At 35.7% G+C, this 19,245-nt stretch overlaps 2 protein-coding genes across 2 annotated transcripts in view; one reads left to right on the forward strand and one right to left on the reverse strand.

Annotated features, from left to right (window-relative positions):
• Positions 1-19,005, reverse strand: LOC121428484 (DNA-directed RNA polymerase I subunit RPA12-like). Its single transcript, XM_041625113.1, has 4 exons — positions 18,841-19,005; positions 5,632-5,732; positions 4,132-4,241; positions 1-260 (listed from the first exon to the last, which is right to left on the reverse strand). Exons 1-4 carry the CDS (start codon positions 18,974-18,976, stop codon positions 236-238), a joined length of 372 nt encoding a protein of 123 aa, XP_041481047.1. The 5' UTR covers positions 18,977-19,005; the 3' UTR covers positions 1-235.
• The window catches only part of LOC121428483 (3-keto-steroid reductase/17-beta-hydroxysteroid dehydrogenase 7-like), a 13,966-nt gene continuing 13,695 nt past the window's right edge, over positions 18,975-19,245 (forward strand). The window contains exon 1 of the mRNA XM_041625111.1: positions 18,975-19,063. Coding sequence (XP_041481045.1) covers positions 18,975-19,063 — 89 coding nt within the window. The remainder of the gene's footprint in view (positions 19,064-19,245) is intronic.

Consider the following 19,245-nt stretch of genomic DNA (forward strand, 5'->3'; position numbering starts at 1 on the left):
TTTTTACACAAGGTATCTTGTTCCAAAGGTTTCATTCTTTAAGAATCAAGGACGGTCAAGATCTGTAAGAGGAGTTAAGCTCTTGAGCTGGTGGTTGTTCAGAGTGGCCGTTGAATGTTGGCTTTAACGGTGCTGAAGGCTGGCACATATCAACCAGAGGTTATATCATTTATTTTTAATTCATAAATATCAGCATTTTTAGCAGTTCATGATAAATAGCAACATCCAACGGACATCAGGTGTACTCAATCTCTTGTTTTCTGTAATGGAAAAAAAAGGGAAAAGTAAATGCAAAAGAGAATTGTACTTACCGGTAATGATAATATCTTATTCATTTTTGAGGTTGGAGTAAATGCTTTATTAAATGGAACACTGGAGGTTACAATAAAAAAAACTTTGACAATTATATGCTGACAAATGGTACCTCTAAAATGTGGTGAACTAAAATAACTGAACCATTGCAATAAAGTGAAAAGATTAGAATTTGTTTTAATTATGCCACGTCATGGCATGACATTATCAATCCTACTTAAATTCATGAATGGCTTTATAAATCAAATGAAAAATTAAACCCACATTACAGTGACATCTTATGCAGACACTTTAGTAGTTTTTCTTGCAGTATGTTGTAACTTTCCTGAGTAAAAGTTGTTAAAATAAAGCTTAATATGACATGCACAACATTGGCAAGGCTATTCAACAAATTAAATCACTAACTAAAATGTGTTGGGGAATTTAAAAGAAATCATTTATATTTAACTCACATTCTATCGATATTCATTGAAATATTCGGGTGGAAAGAAATGTATGATTTTTGCTAAATTGAAGCAAAAGAGAAAAATCATCAAAAAAAATTAGTTGTCCACAGCATTAAATTTTCTTTGGCTGCTAGTAATTCACCCTTTCCAAAGATCCCTGCTTAACCCTAAATAGACTGGGCTATTTCGACGCCTAAGAAGACGGGGGGGGGGGGGGGTATGATCTCTGCCGTCGATCGCGACGAAAATTGGCACACGTCTTACCCATGGCACTATCTACAAAACTATAACATCAAATTCTGCAAAAAATCTCATGTCTCATTAATTATGCTAATTTATGCGTAAAATCATAAGTTTGCTCTAAATAATAGAATAATGCCCCTGAAATGCTAATTTTTGTTTCACATACGCTAGATAGGCATCTGATCAAATTTATTCAAAAAAAATTTGAACATCACATTTATTTTCTTATGTATTCTATTGTTTTCTAAATTTCTTATGTATTTCTTTGTTATTCGACTTTTTGTTTTTTATTGTTTTTTCTATGGAAATTGTCGGGGACATTATTTTGACCATAAAAAAAGATAAAATTAACTTATTTTAAACAGTAAAAGGAAAAATAATGATACATTTATGAATTTTGGCTAAAAACACTATTTGCATTGGATTTGTACACAAATTCAGGTTTTTGATTAATTTTTGGTCTGCATGCACTTACAAAATGTTGCGTAATTTCGGAACTGCGTACCCGGGGGTCACAATTTTGGTCTCAACAGTTGCGCGAGACTTGAAAGTAAAAAGTCAGTGAGCGACGCGGTCAAAAAATGTCGAGGGGGACTGATTCAGCCCCCCCCCAGTCTTTTTTAGGGTTAATCTACACCCACTTTGTCTACTTTGTGTTGGTCTCATCTCAGAACATGAGCTAATCCTAGTTCATCTACAACAAAATATACCTATCCTGTCTAATTGTCACTTTAAAAGGCCTTTACTCATTTGGACTAATACGCATTTAGGCTATAGCCGTTGCATCTATTAACCACTTGGTCTAATACCAATGGAAGCTTAAAAGTGCCACCGAGATGTTGAGATAATTATCTCGGGAAGTCGACATCTTGATAGCAAAAGATAAGATGACGAGATCCTGGATCTCATCATGTTGACATCTTTTAGAAGAGATGATGAGATGACGAGATCCTGGATCTCATCATGTCAACATCTTTTACAAGAGATGTTGAGATGACGAGATCCTGGATCTCATCATGTCAACATCTTTTAGAAGAGATGATGAGATGACAAGATCCTGGATCTCATCATGTCAACATCTTTTAGAACAGATGATGAGATGACAAGATCCCGGATCTCATCATGTCAACATCTTTTAGAAGAGATGTTGAGATGACAAGATCCCGGATCTCATCATGTTGACATCTTGTAGAAAAGATGATGAGATGATGAGATGATCTTGTCATCTCAACATCTCTTCTTAAGATGTTGACATGATGAGATCCAGGATCTTGTCATCTCATCATCTCTTCTACAAGATATGGAAGCTTAAAAGTGCCACCGAGATGTTGAGATAATTATCTCGGGAAGTCGACATCTTGATAGCAAAAGATAAGATGACGAGATCCTGGATCTCATCATGTTGACATCTTTTACAAGAGATGTTGAGATGACGAGATCCTGGATCTCATCATGTCGACATCTTTTAGAAGAGATGATGAGATGACAAGATCCTGGATCTCATCATGTCAACATCTTTTAGAAGAGATGATGAGATGACAAGATCCCGGATCTCATCATGTCAACATCTTTTAGAAGAGATGTTGAGATGACAAGATCCCGGATCTCATCATGTCAACATCTTTTAGAAGAGATGTTGAGATGACAAGATCCCGGATCTCATCATGTTGACATCATTTAGAAGAGATGATGAGATGACAAGATCCTGGATCTCATCATGTTGACATCTTGTAGAAGAGATGATGAGATGATGAGATGATCTTGTCATCTCAACATCTCTTCTTAAGATGTTGACATGATGAGATCCAGGATCTTGTCATCTCATCATCTCTTCTACAAGATGTCAACATGATGAGATCCAGGATCTTGTCATCTCATCATCTCTTCTACAAGATGTCAACATGATGAGATCCAGGATCTTGTCATCTCATCATCTCTTCTACAAGATGTCAACATGATGAGATCCGGGATCTTGTCATCTCATCATCTCTTCCAAAAGATGTCAACATGATGAGATCCAGGATCTTGTCATCTCATCATCTCTTCTAAAAGATGTCAACATGATGAGATCCGGGATCTTGTCATCTCAACATCTCTTCTAAAAGATGTTGACATGATGAGATCCGGGATCTTGTCATCTCATCATCTCTTCTAAAAGATGTTGACATGATGAGATCCAGGATCTTGTCATCTCATCATCTCTTCTAAAAGATGTCGACATGATGAGATCCAGGATCTCGTCATCTTATCTTTTGCTATCAAGATGTCGACTCCCCGAGATAATTATCTCAACATCTCGGTGGCACTTTTAAGCTTCCATAACAAGATGTCAACATGATGAGATCCAGGATCTTGTCATCTCATCATCTCTTCTACAAGATGTCAACATGATGAGATCCGGGATCTTGTCATCTCATCATCTCTTCCAAAAGATGTCAACATGATGAGATCCAGGATCTTGTCATCTCATCATCTCTTCTAAAAGATGTCAACATGATGAGATCCGGGATCTTGTCATCTCAACATCTCTTCTAAAAGATGTTGACATGATGAGATCCGGGATCTTGTCATCTCATCATCTCTTCTAAAAGATGTCGACATGATGAGATCCAGGATCTCGTCATCTTATCTTTTGCTATCAAGATGTCGACTTCCCGAGATAATTATCTCAACATCTCGGTGGCACTTTTAAGCTTCCATAAATACCACTAGAATACATGTATATGATTGGATTAACTACTCATGATCCAAAATTTCATTTTACAAAGTGTGAAAAAGTAAGTGTAGACGAAGAGGGAATTCAACCACCTATGCATTAGACCACATGACAGCTAGCCCAAGAGTCTTAGACCAAGTGAAGAATAGACCAAGTGGCAATTGACCAAATTTGTTTTGCCCATTTGACATTGGCAATCTGGGGGGTGTTTCATGAAAGGACTTGCCGGACGTTTTATCCGACAAGTCCCATTTTATCCGACAGTTACCATAGGAACAGTGCCTCTCAGCCAATCAAAATCATGGAAAGATGTCAGATCTGACAACTTGTCGGATGAAAATATTGATGAAACGCTCCCCTGATAAGTAGTCAAACTACTTGTAGACCAAGAGGATATAAACCAATCCGACATACTTGCAACTTGGACAGAAGTAGAAGATTGTTTGTCCTTCATCAGCTGATCTTGTCTGACTAGTATGAAAGTGAAGACCATCATGGCCGCAGTAAACACATGCTCGATCAACCTGATGAGAAAAATACATTGAACTGAAATTCTTAACAATATACGGCATCATCCTGTAAAAGCAATACATGTATCAAGATACTTATTGAACGATTGATCAAGAGACAAGGGTACGATTATCAAACAATGAGAAAGAATATACATTACATGTAGGATTTCTGAGCTAATACTCCATACTTTCTCCTTTTGGTGTGAATAAGAGGTACTTTAACACCTGGGGAGCGTTTCATCAACATTTTCGTCCGACATGTTGTTAGATCTGACAACTTTCTTTGATTTTAATTGGCTGAGAATCACTGTTACTATAGTAACTGTCGGAGAAAATAGGACTTGTCGGATAAAACGTCTGACAAGTCCTTTCATGAAACGCTCCCCTGCTCACAGGAGCAGCAATGTTATACCGACATTTGAAAATCTCAAACAAAATACAATCTATCTGTCACCAGTAATATGATACACACTGATCCTTTTGGAATACAAGAAAACAGTCTATAGTATGGTTTAGAGTGTTTATACTTCCAGGCCTGTATTCTGATAGCAGGTTTAACTTAACCTCAGGTTTAAAGTTGTTGTTTTAGTATGGATAGCCAATTGTTACATAAATCACTAACAGTAGAGATATCTTACTTCAGCTCATATGGCTCTCAAATCATTCATAATTGTCTAGGAAGTATAAATAGATGATTGTCTTCACCATCGATGAATCAGGAAAGAGCACAGTAAACATAAGCAACATACAACTTAATAAAAATGTTGATACTTTTGGCTTCCCATACTTAAACCACAACTTTAAACCTCAGTTTAAATTAAACCTGCTATCAGAATATGGGCCCCATTGTTTATTTGGGAAGGTGTAAAGATTGGCCCTATAAATACTGATATGTATTTCAGTGGTATTAAAAATCAGAGACGTACAAAACAATAAGGACACAAACTTGAAGTTACTTGTTACATTCAAAATACCACCCCTGAATAGTAAACTTTACAAGTAGCTTTCCCACTCTGTTCTTACAATGCACGCTTGAACTGAGCCAATCCCAATCCAGCCATACATGTCAGCCTGTGTAAATGAAAGGATAGGGCAAGCTAAGTGCAGGTTAACTGAACTAAAGATCTTTAGTATGGTGAGATAGTAAAAGAAACAAGATAAAAGCTAAATAAGCAAATCAAATAACTTAATAATATATCAAATCAAGCAACTAAATGAACTATTTAATGTGAAATGAAATTACCACACACTATGCCTCTCTAAGTGAAGGAGCTAATTTAACTTGACAGCATGTTTGATGTGAATCTATTATGACAGTGCATGCTCAATTGAAAATCCAATGTGTTAGTATGTTGCAACTTAGCCCTTTTATTGAGGTGTAATAATTTATTTGGATACGTACCACAGGTCCTAGATCTTCAGCCCGCGGTTCTTTCCTCTTTTTCCCTTGCTTGCGCTCATTCACAGTTCTATGAGAGTAATAAACAACATCTTTCCATGTATCTGAGGGGGAAAGAAAACATACATAGTTTTGGTGTGATAGGAAATAGACCCTCATTTAAACCAAGCTTTTTCAAACTGGCCTGCTTTCATCGTGGAAGACTGCCCACCATCTCAGCAATGTTGGAGAAGTTTGCTCATAAAAACATGAATACGTGAAAAAAAAGGTTCCCTCTCTCTTCCGGTGGAGATACTACTTCTGGATGATTGACCTTCAATAAAGTGCCCCAATATCAGACCATAATTAATTTACCTCCCTCCCCACAGCTAACAGGTTCCACATGGGTGTCTTGCATGCACTGATAAATAAAAAATATTCCAGAGCCAAAGCCAAAATCCACGATTGTGATTTTCCAAAAGACCCGAATCCCACATGACTCGAGACGTCTCAAGTCAATGTTGGACTACAAAAGATCGATGACCAAAAATATATCCCATCATGGGGGGATTTTTGCTTGAAATATGGCATATGGGTTTCCTGGCATGGCCCATGGAGGGAAATTTGGGGCAAGTCCAAGAAAAGGTCACCCAAAAGGCAAAATTTCATCTTTAATTTAAGAAGGGGTAAGAAAGCCCTTTTATCTTTGAAGCCCCTTTATCTTTGAAGGGGTAAGAAAGCCCATAAAAACATGAATACGCGAAAAAAAAATTCTCTCTCTTCCCGTGGACATTACTTCTGGATGATTGACCTTAAATAAAGTGCCCCAATATCAGACCATAATTAATTTAACTCCCTCCCCACAGCTAACAGGTTCCACATGGGTGTCTTGCATGCATTGATAAATAAAAATATTTCAGAGCTAAAATCCATGATTGTGATTTTCCGAAAGACCCGAATCCCACATGACTCCAGACGTCTTGAGTCAATGTTGGACTCTAAAAGATCAATGACCAAAAATATATCCCATCATGGGGTGATTTTTGCTCGAAATATGGCATATGGGTTTCCTGGCATGGCCCATGGAGGGAAATTTGACACCTTTCCAAATAGGGCACTCTCCTGAAAATTATTGGACATCTTGACAGGGGCGTCGATCCATTTTTCAGATTGGGGGGGCAAAATCATTAACGTTCCAAAGGCGCTGGATCGTACAAAACACCCACACACACACCCACACACACACACACACATATATATATATATATATATATATATATAGATAGATAGATAGATATAGATATATATGATTAATGAGACACAGACACGTATCTCACCAACAAATTATGCGAGCGCAAAGCGCGAGTTGATTTTTTTTTTAGTACACTGACAGGAAAAGCGTGCCTGTTTAGAACTGTTTGTAGTAACTCATGAGGAGGATACATATCTCACGACACAGATAGTACGAGTGCCGAGAGTGCGCTTAAATATATTGTGACCTGAAAGCTTGATATTCTAAGCATTTTTGGTATAACAATAATAAAGATTGGTATCTAAAAAAAAACAATAGATGCGAGTGCGAAGCGCGAGCTGAAAATATTGATTTTTCGATCTGAAAAAATGACAGTTTAATGGACGTTTTTTATAAAGAACAAGATGCATATCCAAGAACAAATGATTGCAAATCGAAGCAGGAGTTCTTTTGAGGCGTTAAAGTGAAAAGGGGACATTTGCATTAACCTATTTAATCATGAAAAGTATGGGTTTTTGCTACAGAAATGATGCGAGCGCGAAGCGCGAGCTAGAAATTTTTATAATCCAATCAGAAAAGCGGGCATTTTGAGCACGATTTTAAATAAAGAACGAGTTATGTATCTCATTCTCGCTTGTTGAACATTACAATCTTGGTTTTTTTTTTGCCATATCCGGAATTATTGGGGGGGCAAAATGATATGTTTGCCCCCCCAATATTTTCATTGGTGGGGCGATCGCCCCCCCTGGATCGACGCCTCTGCATCTTGAATTTACATTACACGCACAAGCTCACTTTAGTATCTAGAGCAGAATGGAGGTGTACAGAGTTGAGCAAATAGGAGTTGGAAAAGATGATCATTTATCATGGAAAAATCAGGTCAGCAATGTTTGTACCAAGGTTTCAAGAAGTGTTGCTGTAAATATGTTGCGTTTTCTTTTTACCCCAACAAACTTTAGTAACTCCATCTGTGTGCCTCACTTAATTCATTGCAATGATGCATGGGGAAATAGGAATCATTTAAACAAACTACTGATCCTTCAAAAAAAAGTTATCAGACTCATTACATATTCGAATTACAGAAGTCCTTTATTTCTGCATCTCAACATTCTGCATTCAACATTATGATTTAATATCCCTGAATTGTTTGATATCTATGTACAAATCATAATCGACTTAAAATTTGTCATTTTTATCAGATGGTTTTGCTGTTAACTCTAGGATTCATACTAGAATACACATCAGAGAAATCTTATCCATCAACTGATTGCCAGAATTGCTTTGAATGCATTAGTGATAGCTTGCATCAAAGCATGGAATAGATTACCACAAACTAAAGCATAGCCATAAGATCCAGTCCAACACTAACTGTAGGTAGGTGTAACTTAGGCTTGAAAACTTCGTGATGACATATACTTCATCACAAAGCCTTGAAACCCCTGTTATAGGCATATAAGAGAGGCATGTAAACAAAGGATTTCCCTAGGAAATCCATCTTTGAATATAGAAATCATGTAAATTTGTTTCATTTATCTATACACCTTCATATGCATTAGGCATATGAAAGTGCAAAAAATCTGTTAATAAAAAGGGGAAAAATTACAGGTTTCTTACCAGACCGATCTCTTGTAGATCCCTCAATCCTTTTGTCAACAAAGCAAATACAATAGGCTTCACCCTTGAACCGCTTCGTTATGATGTACCTTTGATTAGCGATGTTACGAAATGCCGTATTAAAGAACAATTTATAGATAAAAATTGTTATTTAAAGGTCAAGTCCACCCCAGGAAAATGCTGTCTTGAATAGAGAAAAGTCTAAATAGTATAGTGCTGAAAATTTCATCAAAATCGGATGTTAAACAAGAAAGTTATGACATTTAAAAGTTTTGCTTATTTTTCACAAAACAGTGATATGCACAACTTGGCGAGTCAGTAGATGATGTCAAACACTCACTTTTTTCTTTCGTTTTTATTGTTTGAATTATACAATTTTCAATACAATTTCATTTTTTATAGAGTTGACCATTAAGGACCAACTTGAATAATCCATATATTGAACAATGCTAATTCCACATGTTCAGTGAGGAATTAATCATATCACTTGACAATGAGGAGAAAATTAAAACATTTCATATTTCATATAATAAAATACAATAAAAATAGTGAGTGGATGACATCATACTCTCCTCATTTGCATACAAGCCAGGATGTGCATATAAACTGTTTTGTGAAATTTAGCGAAACTTTTAAAATGTCACTCAACAGTTGACTCAATTTTACATCCGATTTTGATGAAATTTTCAGTGTTATGCTTACTGGATTTTTCTCTTTTTATTCTTCAACTTTTGGGTGGACTTGTCCTTTAACGAATAATGAAATTTGAAACCCGATTTAAAATTATTTTAATGATTATTTCAAATTGGGTTTTAAATTTCGTATTAAGAGTTCACTGCGTTTTTCCACTTGAGGGAAAACTGAGCATTCGCTTCGACTTTCCCAGAGTAGGCCTATCAACGGTAAATTATATCTAAAAAAACATGTTTTGGGAGCTTTAAATTCTACACAAATATACTCATTCATTTGATGATAAAAGAATCAAATAGTTTTGAGCGGCTTTTGAAAAACACAAAATGCTTAATATCTCAAATTTATTTAACAAATAATAAAATCTAATGCACGATTATAAATAATTATTATCATAATAATTATATTTAATCAAGTTTCAAATCTCATTATTTGTTTAATAATATTTATCTAAATGGTTCTTCTAAACAGCAATTTTGTAACATCGTTAATCGAAGGTACGTCATACATAAGCGGTTCAACCGTTCAAGCGGTGCCTATTGTTATATTAAATAGTCTTGACCCTGTATTTGTGTTGTGTGCAAATGGATCGTGGGATCCAAGTTACATGAGCCCACTTGTTCACTGCAACCTTCCTGCCTGTGGGGAATCTACAGGTAGGACTATGGCATGGTATGCCAATGTTGTACATAACACACACTTTGAAAAATCATTAAAATATCACTTTTGGGACCAAAATTACTAATTTCCATACAGTTGCAATTTATTTTTCATTATTAACTTGGGAATACTTTTTGTATTCACCAGAGCGCTCAAAAACTTGAATTTTGGGCATATTTTTGTGTACGCCCTCTATAGGTGGAAAGTAAGATGGCAAGAAAATTTTAATTTTTCAATCTCTATTTTTAATTAAGAAAAAAATAATCTAAAGAATAAAATTTACATAAGTGCCAAGTTATATGGTGAATAGCTGTAATAAAAAATGACAGTGTAAGAAAATCAACCATTTGTCTCATATAAAAAGAGAAATTAAGCCAAACATTGCCATCATTATTTTGCCACACATGGGGATGTAACTGAGAACAAGGTTCTATCATAACCTTGTTCATTAAATGAGTGCATGAGCCGGGATTGGTCTGGTACATAAGAAACCTCAAATTTTTTACCTTATTAATCGAAGGTACGTCATACATAAGCCATTCAACTTCAAGGGTCAAGCCTTTGCACTGTGTTCAAATGGATCGAGGGATCTACATTACATGAGATTGGTCTGGTAATTAAGAAAACTTTAAATTTTTACCTCTTATAATTTTTGGAACCTTGGCCGGCCGGCCCGGCCCGGGGGTGTAGATAAGTAAAATATGGGATTTCTAAGATCATGAAGATCTAGATGGATTTCCTAATCTAGGACCTATAGGGAAATCTATCGTTGTTCACATAGCGATCGCAACGGGTTCGCGTTTAACACATTTCCTATTCTGCCAACACACAAAATGGGCAAAATTCATTGAGCCAGTGTATCAACATTTCAAATCCTTTTTTCATAAAATGTTACGATCTTTTTCTATTATATCTAAACTTCTTATTTCTAGTCAATTTACTCACATTTGCATCGCCAAAATGTTGTTTTTAAGGCCGTTTTCGAGAGCACCACCTGTCCGTCGTCACACGATGGAAGTCGCCATTTTGGAAAATATGACTCCAGAACCGGGTTAATCTTGCAAGTTACTTTTACTTGTTGACGCCCTTTAGGGGCATCAAATAACCATGTGTTATGTATCATTAAAATCGGCAGACTTTCTTCTACAAGTTAGTGACGATTTCAGTTCAATGTCGGCAATGTTTTTCGTTATAAAAAGGAGTTTTTTGGACACTTAAGGTAAATCATGTTTCTATTTTCTTACTTCAAAGCCGTATAAACAGAAAATTTCCCAGGGAACAATCAAATATCAGATATAAATTAATTCTTTGAAGTGTATTTGTATCAGAAAATCTAATTTTGATATATAAGAATGTGTCGCATAGCTGCGCAAGAGGCGAATGCAAGCCCATGTTGTGCCGCCTAGAGTGTGATTTTGGTGCCATGGCTGACCGAAAGGAGTGAGTGGGCGTGGTGGCCGTGGGTGTGGTACTTGATGCATGTATGTTATTGTTAAACCCATTGAAATTAGTTGTAGGTGATAAGTTGTGCATTTGATTTCTGCATGAATTATGTGTATTGATGATAAATTAATGATAATTTCAACTTAATATTTCAAGAAAAAAAAACAGGCGGGAATTAAAGCATGTTTAATTCCAGTCTCATTTATTTTTCATGTACAGGCGCAGACCATGCATTGACTGCTGCCTGGTACTGGTATTAAAATGAATAGATACATGACTATATCTATATTCTGTTGTTTTGTGTCATCATATCAATAAGCTGTCTCATCAATTCACATGATGTACACAATAATGGGTCCCTGTTTTATTATGTTTACTAGGAGGGAGATTATTTTGTAAATGTGATTTTAAATGTAGTAGAAATTCAGATGTCAGAGACTTGCTTTTTAACTTTATATATTCCAATATATTTAATGTTAATATATTCTATAATTCTAAGCAGTGGAGTACATTTCTAGCTACTGTTGCAGCTCCAGCTGTCTGATCTCAGATCTGCAAACAAGTTTGAGACATCATGGTAATTATACAGAATACAGAGTGAACATGGACAAACAGAAAGAAAAAAAAATTACTTGCAAAACTTAATTTTCTACTTTTGAATGATCAATATAAATCTTACAGATACCGGGAAGTATAGTGGTAATATAAATCTTACAGATACCGGGAAGTATAGTGGGACATTCATTTTTATTTTCTGATTAAAGTCTGTTGAGGAATGAGACCCCCAAGAGTTGATTAATTTTTTTTAACAACGCAAAGCGTCCCATGCACTTCTCTTGTCTTATTCATGTTATTCTAATTTGTTATCTTTCTTCTTGTATACTATATTTTCACAAATAGAAGCTGTTTGAATAAGAAAAACATGACGGTAACACAGCCATGCTCTACAAGATCACCTCTTGTGTTGCATTTTAGTCAAATTAACTTAGTAACCTACATGAAAAAAAGTATGGAAGTTTCTTAGATCTACAAGTACCTGTAGATCTGCCACCCAATGGGTACTTGTCTTGGGTGGCAGAAAAGTTCCGTGTATAGCGTCCCTTTAAGAGGCCATATCTTCAGTTATGGTGCTCCAATTGTAATTTGGTCTTCACCATTGAATTTGTCTTGAAAAAACCTTTCAAGTGATGTATAATTTGTCTGTATTTAAAGCCTGTGTATAGCTAGGCAGGACAACAAGAATTTCAAAATGTGTTTGTTGTCCCCAAGAATGATATCAAAAAATTTCTTAATATCTAATTTGTCATGTGAAACCACTTAAAACTTACGTAAAATTCATTTAAACTGCAAAAAAGAGCAATTTCATAGCACCAACATGGGTCGAAAAAGTCATAGACATCGCGGGTCCCTGTTAATGCACTGTCCTTACTATCGATAGTTTAAACGATCACGATGTGCTCGCTAAATGCGCGCGCCCGTCGGCGTCTGCTAGCCGTCCTCTGCTGTGACTCTCAAACAGCCCCGCATGTGCGATTTTTAGTCAGATCGTCCCATATGCTGTTTTTCATGTTAGTACATAGATGCGTGCGCGTTTTTTGCGGACGCAGATCATGTACCCATCTCCGTCGTCTGCTACGGCTCTCTATATCAGTCCCAACTTGTGAAATGTGTTTTCTGGTGTATTTTCATTTGGTCTACATGCAGTTTGCCCACTTGTCATTTGGTCTAATGCCAAATGGGCTAAACCCATTTGGTCTACTAAATTGCCATTTGGTCTACACTTGGTCTAATTCTCATTTAGTGAAATGTCCAGTTGGTCTAATTTCAGCATAACCTACATAATTGTATATTTTTTTACTTTGTCAAATACTGGTACATAAAATTGGCTTTATATCATGCAGTTCCACATTGTAAATATGTATATTCATTTGGTTCACATGCAATTTGCCCACTTCTCATTTAGTCTAATGCCGAATGGGCTAAACCCATTTGGTCTACACTTGGTCTAATTCTCATTTTGTGAAATGTCCAGTTGGTCTAATTTCAGCACAACCTAGGCTACTTAATTATATTTTTTTAACTTATATACATATATTTTAGTCTTTATACATATACCAAATGGGCTTGACCCATTTGGTTTAAAAAAAATTCTAATTGCCATTTGGTCTACACTTTGTCTAATTTACATTTGGTCTACACTACACTTGATCTAATTTTGAGTCCAGTCCAGGGTCTAATTTCAACATGACCTACATCATTATGATTTTATACTTTGTGAAATATATATTTTTTTTCTTTATATAATTTCATTTCACCTTATAGTTTTAGCATTGGTTTCCAAATAAATAATACTTGAACAGTGGCATAATCATGATAATGGAGCCAAAAGTTTTGAAAGGTGTATCGGGTAAATTTATAAAGTTGTAAGCAGAAGCAAACAACCAAAAAATGTTGAAGCGGGGGGGGGGGGGGGGGGGGCGGTGTTAATTAATTTCCTTTTATTTTCCAATGCCAGATCAATCTTTGTTTTTGCTTGCTAAATTTTTTAAAAATGATATGTTCTGTTCTCTACAATTTTTACTAATGATCCTTTTTTTACTTATTTTTTTTCAGACACATTCGCACCCGAACCGACTCTACAAGGGAAGAGAAGGAATTATTGAACCCCTTGAGAATATACAGGTCAAGGGCTGTAATAGTATACAGGGGCACTTCCTGGGAGTTTAATTTCATTTTAATTGTGTTTTTAGGATTTTTTTTAGGATATCTAACATTGCAGTGAAAATTATTGCCCCTGCTGATAGTTTTTCAGCTGTGCATGCCCCTCAATTTCAGTGAATAAGGTGTGGCACTGCCCTCTATGATTCATTTTGAATTTTAATGGGCTCCAAAATGCAGTAAATTATAAATGATAGCATAATCTTATTTTGATAAAGCATTTTACTTAACGGGGGGGGGGGGTGAATTTGACTACTAAACCAGCCCCCCCCCCATGTCAAGGATTAAATTTTTGGAAAAAAAAAGCATATATAAAATAGATATAGTTATTGCATATCAGGATATTATTTTTTCTTGATGTTTTCTCAATAACTCTAAGCTGTTGTTGATGAATTCTTTCTTGAAACAAAAATAAGCAATTTATCCAAACATGTCAGTTTCATTTTGTAGACATATGCATTGAATTTACCAATTCAGAATATAAGGTATGCAATCTTTCATAAATGTTGATTTTTATCACTGGTGGATCTGGGGGAGGGCACATCTAGCTCAACCCCCCCCCCCCCTTTGAGAGCTACAGTCAAGATGTAATGAAAATATGCAATTTTCATCAAAGAATGCCCCCCGTAAGGCCCTTTTTTGCTTGACAAATTTTCATCCTGAATATGTGCCCCCCAGGATAAATCCTGGATCCACCACCCCTGGTTTTGATTTAGTTTACATTATTTTCATTTTGAAAAAAAAAAAATCCTAGAGATTTATAAACAGCATGATTTACACTGAGCATTTCATACACTTTGTGCAGAAGAAATATTATCTTGAGAAATTTGGTTATTAAATTATGGAAGATATCTTTTGGAAATGAAATTACTTTATTGCAGTTATGTCTTACATTGTATTGTCATTTTACTTGATAGAAATTCATTATTTTTTATAACCATGACAGTGTTATAAATTCATATTTGCTAAATTGTAATAATCATTTCGATGTTCCTTAATCTTCATGAAAGTATGAATTCTAGTCATCTGCTTCAGTCTGCCCAATGAAATGGTTACAAAGGGCCTAAGCATCTCTTGTCATTTTTCAATAATTAGTTAAGTCAGTAGTCAAGTAAGGGGTCAGACAGTTTGGCTGTATTATATTTGTTTAATTGTCTTACTAGTGTCAATTTACTAAACTTTTTCTGCTTGTGATTGAACCACCAAATTGCCAGATAGTACCATTTTGTTGGGCAGACATTAATATTGACTAGAGGACTTACTTTCCAAACCAACCTAAAGATAATATGATACTTCATGTATTACAGGGGTATATTGCCTCCATTCCATTGTTGGGATGTATGCTATGGGCTGGGTAATATCATCTAACTTGTCCTCGAATAATCATTCTCTATAACAAGTTCACAAACGGAGATTCCACTTCAGCAACTCTCAGTTGAACATCAACATTCCTGGCATTGGTGGGGGAAGCCAAAAATTTTAGGGGGGAACCGCCAAAATCTTTTGACCCCCCCGAAAAAAAAAAGATAGTGACCAAATAATATCTTGGGGGGGACACAGGAAACAAAATTGAAAATTGACAAGCCAAAAAAAATAAAAAAATAAGGTTATCAACAAAAAATTGAGGGGGATGGAATCGTCCCCTCCCCACCTCAAATTTAGGGGGATACTTCCCCCCCCCACTTCCGCCGCCTATGATTCCTGGTGCTTGGAGATCTGCGAAAGGCATGCTATAACATCCACTTAAGTTCCATTTCCTTTCATGTTTTTTCCTCTTCTTAGTGAGCATCTCCAAGTGTTCATATTTTTTCAGTGTCCTTTTTTTAGATTTATCAAACTCAGTTTTATTACCTGATAAAATTCTATCCCAAGAATTGAACACTTTGATCAAATTTGGAAGTTCAACTTAATGTTAAAGGAGAATGAAACCATTGGAACAAGATAGCTTGTGTGAAAACAGAAAAATCAAAGAAAGAGATCAACAAAAGTTTGAGAAAAATCGGACAAATAATGAGAAAGTTATGAGCATTTGAATATTGCTATCACTATTGCTATGGAGATAGCAAATTGGCAAAGCGACAAATATGTGTGATGTCACTTGTGAACAACTCTCCCCATTACTTTAGTATATATTTTACTTGAATTGCCTCTTTTATCACATCTATCCATAGATCATGTGTTCTTTCTACACGAGGGCATGTAATACATATTTTTAAGAATACATCATGGATAAAGAGTTTGTATCATCATAAGAAAAAGCAAAAAGAGATATTTTGAGAGTATTTTATAGTCCACCAAAGGGAAAGTTGTTCATCAGTGACATCACACATCCTTGTCGCATTGCCAATGGGAGGATATCCATAGCATTAGTGATTGCAATATTCAAATGCTCATATCTTTCTCATTATTTGTCTGATTTTTCTCAAACTTTCTTTATTCTTATTCTTTGATTTTTCTGTTTCTACACAAGCCTATTTGTTCCAAAGGTTTCATTCCCCTTTAAATAAACTGACAATATATGACTGAAAATATATAATAAAAGGCAAAATAATAATTATGAGAAAAATAATAAAGAAAACAGTTACTCAAATCAAATTCACTCAAAACCATACACTAATGTACTCTCCTCAAAAATCAGTTCTCACTTTGAGGTATTGATCATTCATTCAGTCAATAAAATAATAAAAACAGAGACAGGAGGTCCTCCTCAAAATAAACACAAACACAGAGTCTCACATACACACTACACATTAAGAGTAAAATCAGTTTGTATCTTTCGTGGGATTTGTTTTTATGTAAATCTGGATTCTTCTTGTTAGTAGGGCCTTAGGTCACTCTGACTTGAACTTAAAACTTCCAATCTCAAGAAGGCAAGATATCTCAGTAGATAGTCATTGTCAAGATGTTTAGGAGTTCAATCTGGTGGTGAGGTTATTCATGATGGCATCTGATATTCTGGCAGAAAGAATGAGAAATAAAAAAAGTGCATAAATACAATTATTTATTTTTTCAATGCAAATTAAATTAACGAGTCATTCAAGATAGTGTGTATTTTTTAGAGGGGGGGGGGGGGGTGATGGCATGACAAGTTTTTAGTCCAAATTATTTTTATCTTCATTTTTTTTCCACTTTGTATTACCATTTATTCAAAAATTGCAATAAACATATTAATAAATGAGTTTTAATCTAGTTGGCAAAAGAAAAACCAGTGGCGGCGGCAGTGCAAAGAAAAGGCCAGTAAAAGGCAGTAAAGCACTGTGTCTGAGTGACTGACACCACGGCACTGACAGTGAGGTGAATGTTCATTTTCCAGTGCATGCACATTATTGCCCCATCATATTCACTCGTTTTCAGAAAATATTTAGTTATTCCTCATATGACCATGATTATCTCCTTCATGTCATTACTCTGGTGTTTATTCATGATTTTAAATTCAGGAAATCATTTAGCAAACAAAGAAAACAAAGCATTTCTTGACTGATTCTGTGTGATTCAAGTTCTATTTCATTTCTGTGTATCACACGTACGCACGTACGTGACGTAATCTTGATCTCTAAGCTGCTAATTGTTATGTTAATTAATCATCCCTTGCGCGCGATTAAAATGGCTCGAAATTCGACCAAATTTAAGGGCAGCTCAGCTTGTAAACCTCACTGAGAAGGGCTTCCACAGCCCTTGCGATTCCCCGCGCTGCAATTTAACTGCAAGACACAGAAAGGAAATCAATATCAAGTTTCACAATCAACGGAAAATCCAGAGCCCTTCGAGACCCATTTTGCAAGAAATACAACTAAATAGGTAAGAATTGAGAGCAACTCACGACACTCTTTTTTGACTTACCGACACTTTCATGGTTATTTTTGGAAGATTTCATGGAATTTGGGGCACGAAAATGACTTCGGTAGCTCGCGAAAGTCCTATGCATTACGATGACATATTTTTCATCGCACGGGAGGACAATCACAAAGAGAAAATATATTCATCCGCGCTGACAGGGGCTTAATTTTGACGATATCGCATCGCTATGCGATTTCACTCATTGACAAGCGGACGAAACTTACGTACAAATTTTGAGCACTTCCGCGACAGCGCCATCTAGTGACTACGGCCGTGCCTAGTATAGCTTTGGTAAAGGGTCAATAATGTGATAATCGAATATCATCTAATATGACAGTCTTACTGAAGCGTAGAGACCGTTAGATATTTTTCCAACTGCACTTCTCTGAGAAAATTTCAAATATTCAAATCTTGGATATATAGCGCCCTCTCTCGGCGATGCTTGTTTTAAATTAAAAAAATGGGTATTCAAGCACTTATCTTATAAATTTAGTGATTAGATATCCAAAAGTTACAGACAAAGAACATATCTTGAAAGTTTCAGCCCATTCCATGATTTGGAATAGGATTTAATTGAAAGACAAAAACACACAGATATTTTAATTTGATCGGGTGACCCAATCAAGTTAAATTTCCATGTAAAATCGCAAAATTTATCCTGTAAAACACATTTTCATTTCATATCCTCCACATCATAACTGTTATAGGGCATATTAGCTAGCAATGAATTGAAATAGTGATAGGTGCATTTTGGTGGATTTATACACAAGCTTTAAAAAAAAAAATCATGTAATATAGCTAGTTCACATGTGTCTCTTGTATGTATATGGGAGGCGGTTCACGGCTTCGTGTGACAATATCAAAATCATTTTAGAAAATATGATGATGGAGTTCTCAACTTCGGCTAGAGGAGTAAGTATAGCGGTAGTAAAATGGAGTGAAGCCTGCAATCTGAGCTGCACGAACGTTCGAACTTCATGTGCAACGTGCGTATATACCGATTGCCGTCTTCAACTTACCTGTAGCATTAGTTTTAAAGTCACAAATTTTACAGAAGACGTCTAATGTGCCACGCTTTGGAAATGGTAAAACTGTGCCACATTTCGGACAGATTTCCTTGGCAACAGAAAAAGTTGTTCCAGTATCCATCGCCATGCGTGCCAGTGCTTTCTTCACCCAATTGATACCGCGTGGTAATGAAAATATATATCGGATCCGGTTTTCACGTTTAGGGGCGTGGTCGTCTGTACTTTAAGTTTTAAATGCTTAAGAAATATTGACTTGGGCCTTGTCTAGTTTAAGGTAAAAAAGATTTGCACTAAAATTTAACAAGATCTAGGAGTCACACCCACGGTACTATATATTTCTAATTTCTATGTTTATAAAAAATATCAATTTCATGCTGGATCAAGAAGACAGAAAAG

Source organism: Lytechinus variegatus, chromosome 15 (assembly GCF_018143015.1).
Source record: "Lytechinus variegatus isolate NC3 chromosome 15, Lvar_3.0, whole genome shotgun sequence".
NCBI lineage: Eukaryota > Metazoa > Echinodermata > Echinoidea > Temnopleuroida > Toxopneustidae > Lytechinus > Lytechinus variegatus.

Bases quoted from the DNA above. Each gene is read 5' to 3' on its own strand.
- LOC121428484 (XM_041625113.1), bottom strand. From the start codon at position 18,976: ATGGCGATGGATACTGGAACAACTTTTTCTGTTGCCAAGGAAATCTGT. The intron at 4,242-5,631 runs GTACGTATCCAA...TTTTCTCATCAG, and splicing joins CTGAAGATCTAGGACCTGTG to GTTGATCGAGCATGTGTTTA. The intron at 261-4,131 runs GTATGTCGGATT...TTTCCATTACAG, and splicing joins TACTTCTGTCCAAGTTGCAA to AAAACAAGAGATTGAGTACA.